The sequence below is a fragment of the Cynocephalus volans genome, chromosome 15, assembly GCF_027409185.1.
Source record: "Cynocephalus volans isolate mCynVol1 chromosome 15, mCynVol1.pri, whole genome shotgun sequence".
NCBI classification, from domain to species: Eukaryota; Metazoa; Chordata; class Mammalia; order Dermoptera; family Cynocephalidae; genus Cynocephalus; species Cynocephalus volans.
This window is the reverse complement of record NC_084474.1, coordinates 57,059,620-57,071,620: the sequence shown is the minus strand read 5'-3', so window position 1 is coordinate 57,071,620 and position 12,001 is coordinate 57,059,620. Positions and strand designations below refer to the sequence as shown.

At 32.4% G+C, this 12,001-nt stretch overlaps 1 protein-coding gene across 2 annotated transcripts in view; it reads left to right on the top strand.

The window, feature by feature from the left end:
• Nucleotides 1-12,001, top strand: part of VPS13B (vacuolar protein sorting 13 homolog B) — a 794,525-nt gene that overhangs the window by 389,917 nt on the left and 392,607 nt on the right. For both annotated transcript variants that reach the window (XM_063079322.1, XM_063079323.1), the window contains exon 23: nt 8,931-9,165. In XM_063079322.1, coding sequence (XP_062935392.1) covers nt 8,931-9,165 — 235 coding nt within the window. The remainder of the gene's footprint in view (nt 1-8,930; nt 9,166-12,001) is intronic.

Sequence of the window (12,001 nt, the reverse complement as noted above, 5' to 3'; positions counted from 1 at the left end):
TGAAAATTAAGGGAATTGATCACCACGTCTTCACCAGTCTGGCCTTACAAGAAATGCTTAAGGGACTCTTATATCTAGAAGAGATGGAACAATTAACAATCATTATAAAAATGCCCGAAAATATAAAACTTGTAGAATAGATACACAAATTAGAAAGAGAAAGGAATCAAACCTCATCAGTACAGAAAACCACCAAACCACAAGGACAAACAATAAGAGAGAGAAAGGAATCAAGGATACACAAAACAAAAGAAAACCGACAAAGTGACAGGAGTAAGCCCTCACATATCAATAATAACCTTGAATGTAAATGGATTAAATGCCCCAATTAAAAGACTTAGACTGGCTGACTAGATAAAAAAACATGACTCATTCATATGCTACCCACAAGAAACACACTTTACCTACAAAGACACACATAAACTGAAAGTGAAAGGATGGAAAAAGATACTCTGTGTAATGGAAAAAATAAGTGAGCAGGAGTAGCTTTTCTTATATCAGATAAAGCAGACTTTAAATCAAAATCTGAACTAATATATGAGGAATGGCATTAGATAATGATAAAGGGATTAATCCAGTAAGAGGATATAAAAATTATAAATATATATGCACCCAACACTGGAGCACCCACATATATAAAGAAACTATTATTCAATCAAAAGGGAGAGAGAAACGCCAACACAATAATAGTTAGGGACTTTAACACCCTACTCTCAGTATTGGCCAGATAATCAAGACAAAAAATAAAGTATAGTATTTAAATGGCTTCATAGGCCAGATGGATCAAACAGACATTTATAGAACATTTCATCCAATGCCTGCAGAATGCACATTCTTTTCATCAGCATATTCTCCAGGATTGACTGTATGCTGGGTGAAACTAGTCTCAACAAATTCGAAAATTTTCTGACCATAATGGAACAAAATGAGAAATCAATATCAAGGAACTGTCAAACTACACAAATATAAGGAAATTAAATAACATGCTCCTGAATGATCAGTGGGTCAAAGAGATTAAGAAGGGAATCAAAAAAATTTGTGAAATGAATGAAGCCAGAAACACAATATACCAAAACTTATGGGATACAGCTGAGGCAGTACTAAGAAGAAAGTTTATAGCGGTAAATGCCTACATCGAAAAAATAGAAAGATTTCAAATAAATGACCTAACAATACACCTCAAGGAACTAAGAAGAGCAAGAACAAACCAAACAAAACCCAAAATACGTAGAAGAAAAGAAATATTACAAATCAGAGCAGAAATAAATGAAATTGTGACTAGAAATATAATACAAAAGATCAAACAAAAAGGTGGTTTCTGGAAAGATAAAATCAATAAACCGTTAGCCAGACTAATGAAAAAAGAAAAGACCCATATGGAAAATCAGAAATGCAAAAGAAGACATTACCTTTGATACCACCAAAATACAAAGGATCATCAGAGACTATTTTGAACAATTAGCTGCCAAAAAATATGAAAACCTGGAGGAAATGGATACTTTCCTAGACACATATCACCTACCAAGACTAAAGCAAGAAGAAATAGAAAACCTAAAGAGAGGAATACCAAGTTACAAGATTGAATCAGTAATAAAAATTCCCCCAACAAAGAAAAGCCCAGTGTCAGATGGCTTTACTTGTAGAATTCTACCAAACATTTAAAGAACTAATACCAGTACATCTTAAACTATTTCAAAAAATTGGTGTTGACGGAATTCGTCCAAACTCATACTATGAGGCCAGCATTACCCTGATACTAAAAAAAACCAGGCAAGGACACAAGAAAAAAAGAAATCAGAGAAATGCAAATCAAAACCACAATGCGATATCACCTTACTGCAATTAGAATGGCTATTATCAAAAAGACAGAAAATGAAAAATGTTGGTAAGGATGTGGAGAAAGGAGAACTCTTATACGTTGTTGGTGGAAATGAAAATTAGTTTTCAACAACAGCCACTATGGGAAACAGTATGGAGATTCTTCAGAAATCTACAGGTAGAACTACCATACATGATCCAGTAATCCCACTATTGGTTATATATCCAAAGTAACAGAAATCAACATGTCAAAGTGATGTTGGACTCCCATGTTTATTGTGGCTCAGTTTACAATAGTCTAGAGTTGAAACCATCCTAAATGTCCATCAACCAGTGACTGGATAAAGAAAATGTGATATGTATACACAATGGAATACTAGTCAACCATGAAAAAGAATGAAAACCTGCCATTTAGAGCAACATGAATAAACTTGGAGAAAATTATGTTAAGTGAATTAAGCCAGACACAGAGAGAGAAATGCCACGTTTTCACTCATATGTGGAAGCTGAAAATGTTGATCTCATACAAGTAGAAAGTAGAATACTGGTTACTAGAGACTAGTAAGGGGAGGGACAGGGAGGAGTTTCGGAGAAGGTGGTCAATGGATACAAAGTTGTAGGGAGATAGGAAGAAAAAGATCTACTGTTTTGTAGCAATATAGGGAAACTTCAACAAATTATTGTATAACTTCAAGTAGCTAGTCGAGAGTATGTTGAATGTTCCCAACATAGAGAGGTGACAGGTGTTTGAGGTGATGGATATACTGAACACCCTGATGTGATCATTGCACACAGTATAAATGTACCCAAATATCATATTGTATTCCATAAATATATACAATTATCATGGATCAATTAAGAAAAAAAATTTTTTAAATTTCAGAGTCACTAGATTAGAAATGACCAGAAATGGCAGGTAAAGAATAATGAAAAGTTAATGCTTAATGGGTACAGAGTTTATGTTTAGGATGACAAAAAAGTTTTGGAAATAGATAGAGGTAGTGGTTTACACAGCATTGTGAATATAATTAATTCCACACAGTTGTATGTTTAAAAATACTTAACATGCAGATTCTTATGTTATGTATGTTTTACCACAATAGAAAAAAGAAATATGGAATATTAAAAAAAATAATAATGTGGGACAAAAAGCATGAGAGTTCACGGAAACCAATGGTGTGTAGAAGAATTTCAGGGAGCCAGTGGTCAGGAGTATAAAATTGTGGATGTTAACTATGGGCATTACTTTGCTTTTCCTCAGTATGAAATGTTTACATTAAGTCATGTGTAAGGTTACTTTCAATTCTGCCACTCTTGTGGGATTCCTTTTGATTCTTTTGCTTGTTTTATAATGATGTAGTGCCTTTTATTAGCTTCATCTCCCACAATGAACTTAATCTTATATGTCTATGAATTAATCATAAGTAGAGATAGTGATGTTTGGTGTTTTTAAAAAAATTTTTAATGGTGGTACCATACATATAAAATTTATCATCTTCACCATTTGTAAAGGTACAGTTTATTTTGTGGTTCCTTATTTTGATCGAGCTGATTGCATATAAATTAACATATAATTACAGGAGTACTAAGTGATATACCTTTGTATAGGTTATCTTGAATATGGCGTAGGTACTTTGCTTCACCTTAGTCCTGGCCCTGTGTTAACAACATACTATTCATTCAAACATTTCCAGTTGTTAATGTATTCTGAAAATTTTTAAAGATAAAATTAGATTCTGATTAAATGATTAAAATGTAGATTCTAAAATTCTAAGTGTTTGAAAAAGCATTGTCCATTTTCCAAGATGTTTTATGAACAAAAATATAAAACAGAAAATCCTGAAGTTGTCATCAGATAAAACAGAACATCATAATTTCAGGCCATCAAAGGATTATTTTTTTAGTGGAAGTTTGAGCAAGTAAATGTGTTTGGAACCAGAGTTTCTGGAAAGTTGATTTTGGAGCCAAACTTGGTATTTGCTAAGGCCGTGTTCCTTTTTACTTAGGATGGAAAGACTTATATTGCATAAAGACATTAATGATATTTGCTGTAACCTATTTATTTTTCATTGGGAAAAAGGAACTTCCATACTTTATTATAACAGATTATTTTCTAATGCTACATGTAGTCTTGGATAATTTTTTTAAACATATATGAACTTGGTTTGGGGGCCTTTCTAACAACAGGTTAGTATAAGCTCACTTGTTTGCAGGTTTTTTTTTTAACCTGCTCATTGGCAAAGATCCTATCTATTATGTGTCAAAAAAAAGCTACATTTTTATTCCAGAAGCACATAATTGGCAATGGCATGCAGTTGATAAGAATAGAAATGCTCTGACCTGGAATTAACTAAGAAAGGAGAACATTGCCTTGGTTATAGCCAAACTCAGCGTGTATTGTTTACATTGACGGTCTTGCTGCTACCCTCTGGCATTTCCTGGGGTTTTAAATGTTATTTATTTATTTATTTGTGGTAGTTTCTGAAGTCTTCTGAGTAGACCAGATAGTCTGATGGACTTTTTAATTTCTATACCGAACGTTCCTGGTCTCCTTCTTTACTAATAATGCTCTGTTCTTCCTTTAGAGAACAACTTCCTACATTGTGCGTGATTTTTTTTTTTTCTTTTTGTCTTTTTTTGTGACCGGTAAGGGGATCGCAGCCCTTGGCCTGGTGTCGTCCACACCGCACTCAGCCAGTGAGCGCACCAGCCATTCCTATATAGGATCCGAACCGCGGCGGGAGCGCCACTGCGCTCCCAGCGCCGCACTCTCCTGAGTGAGCCATGGGGTCGGCCCATCGGTGGGTGGTTTTGATGAGAGTGTCAGTCAAGGAGTGTCAATCACCATGCGCCAGTTAAGCTAGGCCAGTTGAATTCTCGCCTCTGGGAACTTACATCTGGAGCATGACCAGTGATTTAATAATTATATTGCTTTATATCCTGATATCCAGTGAACTCCCTGGCTTATCTTCAGGACTAAATAGGAGTAGACATTTCAGGCCAGACAGATCAACTGTCAGTCACATTAATTACAACAATAACTTTTTACGTTTAATACTTATAAATTTTGCATACAGGCCCATGTTCTTATTTACAGGCATTGAACAAGTGACAACCATTGCATGGTAGTTTGTTAAAAGCAGGAAGACTGGATTTCAAATCTAGGAAAATTTTCATTTCTACCCTTGACAATTTTTTATAGAAGTATAGAGATTTCTAACAGTCACTACAGAAGGGAAAACAAGCAAGGTTCACTTTGAGGTTAATTTAAGGCCTCAAATTAGGTGTATTTAGGTTTTTGCTATGTATGAAGAAGATACCCAAAATATTTTTGTAACACATTGAGGATTTAAAAATAGGAAAACTATGATTTGAGCAATAGTTTATATATTTGTTGTAAATGGAGTACTGCTTATTTTGGAGGCTCCTATATACATAGGTACTTAAACCATAAGCAACAGCATTTTAAAATAAATGGACTGTGAATATATTTTGTAAGTTTATGAAAGCTGATATATTGGATCTGGCATATAGTAGATGCTCTGTGTTTATGTGTTTATTGACTTTATTTAGCAAACATTTCGGTGGCGCTCACTGTATTAAGTCTTTATATCAATGCTCTGATTTTCCCCTATTTCCAGATGAGGAAACTGAGGTCATGGAGAGATTAAACAACTTGTCAAAGGTCCCACAGCTGAAGCTAAATCTGTCTTGCTGATGAGTCAGTTTAATTAATCACCCTGCTAGGCTGTCTCTGTGGAATGAAATGATGAACAGCCTGCATGAAACAATTATTTTAATTAACATCAATATCAGATGCTAATAAAAATAATTGTGTTCAGTTATTTCATAATTATTTATTACCTAGTACATGCTAGACACTGTACTATGTACTGAAACTATAGAGTAAACAAAATAGGCAAAGTATTTTTGTTTTTTGTTTCTGTATTCCTGACTTCCAGCTCAGTTCATGGTAGATATTAAAGAATGCATGAATAACAATAAGAAAAAGTGAGTGAAGTACAACCTACAGTGTTTTTTGTTTGTTTTTAATTTGAAATTGTTTCCTGAAGGATAAAATACATTTATGTAGAGAACATTTTATTCTGTAGAAATTTTGCTCAATGTAATTATCACTATAGTTTCAAGTTTTAAATAAAGAGAAATCTGTTATTTGGGAATAGGAAATAGTAATGCTATTTAAAAGGACAGAAAATACGGTACAAAATTTCATAGCATTTATATATAAAGTGTTTAAATGATGGGCAGTGGCTGATTAAGATTTTCAGATTAATGTGTAATGAAACCTTAGTCTCTTCTTTTTAACTGAATTGTGACCACAGTTATAGAGCACATAAATTAGAATAATATATCTTCCAAACCTCACATACAGGGATACAAAATAGCATATATCTTTCTAAGTAGCACATAAACTTGTACCTTCAGAAAAAATGCATTATGATCATTTTGTTTATCAAAATAAGACTACCAAAAAATTTTTACTGGTTTACCCTCAGTATATGATACTTAGATATGTAGCCCTTGACCTAGTAGGAATCAAAATAGAGGTGGTTCTACTTCAAGAATTGTAATAATCCCTTCACTTTAACACATGAATGTGTTCAATATTGGCAAAAGAACACGTTGCTACCAAAACTGAAACAAGATCCTTGAAACAGAAAGGGTGTTGCCATGGAAAAATGAAGTAACACTCAGTGCAGCTGTGATGCATTAATGAATAGGATATTTTTTTAAACGATCATTTGTGTTTGGTGTGGCTCAGAGGGTCCCAACCAGATGGTTTCCATGAACATGATCTGACCCCCGGCTTGAGGACTTCTTACTGGCAGATTACTTCATTTTCTTTCCTTTGGATTGTCAGATCCTTACATTAATGCAAAATTTACTGCTGTAGATTTATATTCAGTAATGTAAATCATTCAACATTTTACATTAAAACCACAATTTTAGACATACAGTTTAACAGTTATTTTAAAAGTGTAAAAGATTTATGTGGTAATTTTAGTATATATAATAGATGTAACATAATTTTGAGCAGTTTGGATTATGTATGTTTTGATTTTTATTAAAGGAATCTTCACAACATCTATCAAATTTTAGAAGGTTTATCTTTTAGAATTGTTATATTTTCCATACTAGTATTTTGTTGATTCTTATGCATTGCTCAGGTGGTTTAAATTTGATGAAATAATTGAATAGAAGAATTTTGGAATGTTTTATGATTTTGGAGATTTTGGTACAATTTAAATTTCTTTCTAAGGACACATAAGTATTTGTGTATGGTGGCATATTAAATTACCTCATATTATTGAAAGCAGGTTTCAAAATAATATCAATACCTACATGAAGTGTTAAATACTGACTCTGCATAGTTTTAGATTTTAACCTGAATAGAGAATATGCTCTTAATGTGCTATTTTAAATTGTGCAATGGAATATCACTAATGAATTATGTTAAATATTTAAAAACATAATTGTAACATATCTGAGGCAATATTGACTTGTTTCAGAATAAATATGCTGTGATTTTAAATTAATCAACTACATAACATGCACATACATAAACTGCATGATAAATGCAAGATAAAATTCTAGCGCTTAAAAAATGAGCTCGTGGGCTCACTCAGGAGAGTGTGGCGCTGGTAGCTCTGAGGCCACGGGTTTGGATCCTATATACGGATGGCCGGTGCGCTCACTGGCTGAGCATGGTGCAGACCACACCATGCCAAGGGCTGCAATCCCCTTCCTGGTCCCCCCCCCCCCAAAAAAAAAAAAAAAAGCATCATGAACCAATGCATTTATTTTTGCAAATTTTTATTTATATTTTTCTTCACTGAATTCAGCAGTTTGTTTATACCCAGATATGTGAAGCAAACAGATTTGCTTATTTATAGGTTGGCAAATTATTTATTGTATCAAAGAATTCTGAACATGTGTAATATTTGCTCTCACTAAGGAGAGTGGCCCCATGAGAAGGGATATTACTGTATCCTTAGTTATCTTTTATAAAAAATATAGTCTCTTTCCTAATATAACTTCCTAGAATATACAAGCTTATCAAGCAAAAAATTTTTATTACCCCTTTAGATAACACTTTTGTATGCCAAATATTTTGTAGAAAATCAACAATCATAGTTTCTATTTTCTTAACAAATAATTGAAGTATGCTGGGTTTTTGGAGCAATTTATTATCAAGATAGAGAATATTACTTTGTAAGAGCTAACTAAGAATAATAGACTTTCATCTATATTGCTTCTGAATTAAAAGCTCTTGATGAATTCAGTTTTTGGTTTAGGCTTAGTCTTATTTTAACTTTCTAAGGACTTGTCAACTTAAGTAACTTCAAAATAGAGAAGCATAAAAATTTCACATGAAATCACAATTTAGGTAATAATTTAAAAAGAAAAGGACTTATGTTCTGCTTTTTAAATCTCTGATTTTTGTTATTATCATGTATCTGTTTATGTATAATAAATGTGATATATGTATACTTGAACCTTTGTATACGTATATATAAAAAGAGAAAAATATGTGATATAAACATGTTATTTAATGGTTGTCTAGTGCTGTAAACTGAATGTTTTAAACATTTTTTCTTACATTTTCTTAAGTTTCCTATAACGCACATATTAACTTTTAAAAAATAAAGGTTATTTTAAAAATAAACCAAAAGTACAAATGGAAGGGCCAAATTTACATAGAAATAGCTTTTTTTAAAAAAATAAAAGCAATAAAATGCTAGTCGGTTCTAAGTCCTCTGCTGTTAAGAAAATCTAGTGAACTGCAAAAGGAAGGAGGATTTTCTCACCTATTTTTGCCAGCTTATTTTCTAACTCAGTCATGTTTCTTAGAAAGAACTGTGGAAGGGCAGATATATTTTCATCTAATCTCGCTGGGCACTTTTGATCAAATTTATAGCAAGAAAACAATACCTTTTAAAGTATTCATTGGTTCCTTGGTAAAAATAACTCATAAAGACAAATATCAGACATTTTCTTTTTTGTCTTGCTTGTATTCTGGTGAAGATATTAGGTGCTTGAAGAAGTGTTTAGTCTGATCCAAATATTTTAATTCTCCTTTTATTTTCTAGCTTGAAGTGCAATCTTGTTGTGTGTTCATTCCAAATGATAGCCTGCCTTCCCCAAGTACAATTGTATCTGGTGACATTCCTGGAACAGTAAGAAGTTGGTACCATGGACAAACCAGAATGCCAGGAACGCTTGTCCTGTGTTTGCCTCAAATAAAGATTATTAGTGCTGGTCACAAGTATATGGAACCTCTGCAGGAGATTCCATTTGTCATCCCACGACCCATCCTTGAAGAAGGTACATTTTTAAAAAATGAATTCTTCCTATGGTTAATATTTTATACTGATATTTTTAGTTTTGCTGTTTTTTTAATAACCAATGCATATGTAAGTCAGTTTCATTAAAAACTTTTTATAACCAGAGTAAATGAACTAAGTGATGACATTTATTGCCATCCCTACCTTTTAATCATAGTTATATATTTATATATATAAATGTGAGTTATCTGAAAACAATCGTATGCAGCATAATATAATCAGTAAAATGTAAACACAGGAAAAATTAACTTGGGAAGAAAGTTGGTTTTGGATATTTGCATAAGGCTGATCTAAGAATGATAAGTAGGTTGATCTTAATTTAAGCCACTTAACCTGTAAATGAATATATTATAATATATATAAGTAATTGAATGAATATGTTTACATCAAGCATAATATATTTCTAGATTTCTCATTTATTACACAAAGCAAATAATTGTGTGATAATTAGAGCCATGATTCTTTCTCCAATAAGTACTTGATTTCTTATATTGCAGTGTTTTCAGTTGGAAATTCATATGCTTTTGAACTTTGACATATTCATTTCAAAAGATATGTGAACCTAGAAAAGTGTCGAGTCACAAAGTAAATAATGTGAATAACAAGCTTCAAATTTTTGACAGTGCTGAACAGGTGAACACCTTGTTCATATTATTAGGGTGTAAGTATATGAATCACGATTATTTTTCAGATTATTACACATACTGTCACTGAAAAGCAGACATAGTCTATGTAATTTTTTACTTAGATTTTAATGTTGATTTCTCCTTTTTTCTGTACTGTAATTTCTATTGAAATCTAGTTTTCTTAGATTTATCAGAAGTAGGTATGATTTTATTTCCAGATATTAATGTTCCTTAATAATATGAATATCATTATCATAAAATCAGAATTCTAAGAGTTTGAGGGAACTTTTTTAGAGTTCTTCTTGTGTAATCTTTGTCTTTATGCAATAAACCTTTCTCTGACATCTTAGACATACTCATTCTTTGCTATTTGCTTTTGGTTATTGGGAATTCATTATTATTACAATAGCTGTTGTGTAGCATATCAAGGATATGCTAACCTCATAAAGTGAGTTGTGGAATGCTCCTTTTTTAAAAAAAACTTTGAAATGATTTTTGTAAGCTTAAAATTATTTGTCCCTTGATTTTTTGTTAAAATTTAACTAATATTTACATAACAGCTTTCTAAGATATAATTCACGTCTTAAAATTCTTTTTAAAGTATACAACTTGTGATTTTTGGTATGTTCACAGTTTTGTGCAACTATTGCCACTACAGAATTTTAGAACAATTTCATCTTCCAAAAGAGAAGTGCTATATATTAGCAGTCACTCCAAGTTCCCCTTCTCCTGGACTCCTGGCAACTACTAATTTACTTTATGTCTCTATGAATTTGCCTATTTTAGACATTTCATATAAATGTAATCAAACAGCATATGGTCTTTTGTGGCTGGTTTCTTTCACTTACCATGATATTTTGAGGTTAATTCATGTTGTAGCAGTCTTCATTCCTTTTTATAGCTGATTACATTTCATTTTATGGATATTATCACATTTTCTTTACACGTGCATCAGTTGATGAACACTTGGGTTATTTCCACTTTTTGGCTTTTATGAACAATCCTGGTATGGACATTCTTTTATAGGTTTTTGCATGGACGTGTTTTAATTTCTGTTAGGTACATACCTAGGAGTGGAATTGTTGGGTCCTACGGTAACTCTATGTTTAAGCTTTTGAGGAATTGCCAGACTGTTGTTCAAAGTGTCTGCACCGTTTTATAATCACACATCAATGTATGAGGGTTCTAATTTCTCTACTTTTTTGCCACCATTTGTTATTGTCCTTTTTTTTTTTTTTTTATTGTCCATGTTAGTGGGTGTGAAGTGGTGTCTCAGTCTGGTTTTGTTTTGCATTTCCCTAATGACTAATGATGTTGAGCATCTTTGCATGTGCTGTTGGCCATTTGTTTATCTTCTTTAATACTTTCTTCTATTGAAGACTTTGTCTACTTTTCAGTTGGAATGACTTCTTATAGTTGAATTATAAGAATTTTTTATATATCCTGCTTTCTATATTCTGAATATCAGACCCTTATCAGATATATGATTTGTAAATGTTTTCTCCCATTCTATGGGTTGTTTTTCACTTTTTTGGTGATTTTCTTTGTGATATATATTTTTAATTCCAATATCTTCCTTCTGTATTGGAAATTATTCCCTCACTCACTATTCTTTTTTTTTTGGTGTCTGGCCCATATGGGGATTTTAACCCATGACTTTGATTATAAGACTGTGCTCTAACCAAGTGAGCTAACTGACCAGCTTATTCTTCTTTTTTCATCTCAGAAATTAACATTCCTTCCAAGAAATAGACTGCAGCCCTAGAAATATTAAGATGCATGTTTTATTTATTAAATTATGTTAGAAATCAATCTATTTACCCTCTTCGTGAACAACATGCAGTTTTTTATTAAAAAAAAACTATTAATATTATTTCTGATCGGTAAATCATAATTACATAGTTATGGGCTACAGTGTGATATTTTGATATATGTATACAATGTGGCATGATTAAATCAAGCTGATTGATGTAACCATTACCTTGCTTACCTGCCATTTTTTATGCTGAGACACTTGAAATTACTCTCTTATTTTGAAATATACAACAATCACTATTGACCGTAATCACCCTTGTGTGCAATAGGCTTTGCCCCTCTTCCTCTGGTCTGTGTGAAACTTTGTACCATTCGATCAATAGCTCCCCAAATTCCCTGTACCTTCACCCCCCTACCCAGCCTCCGGAAACCATC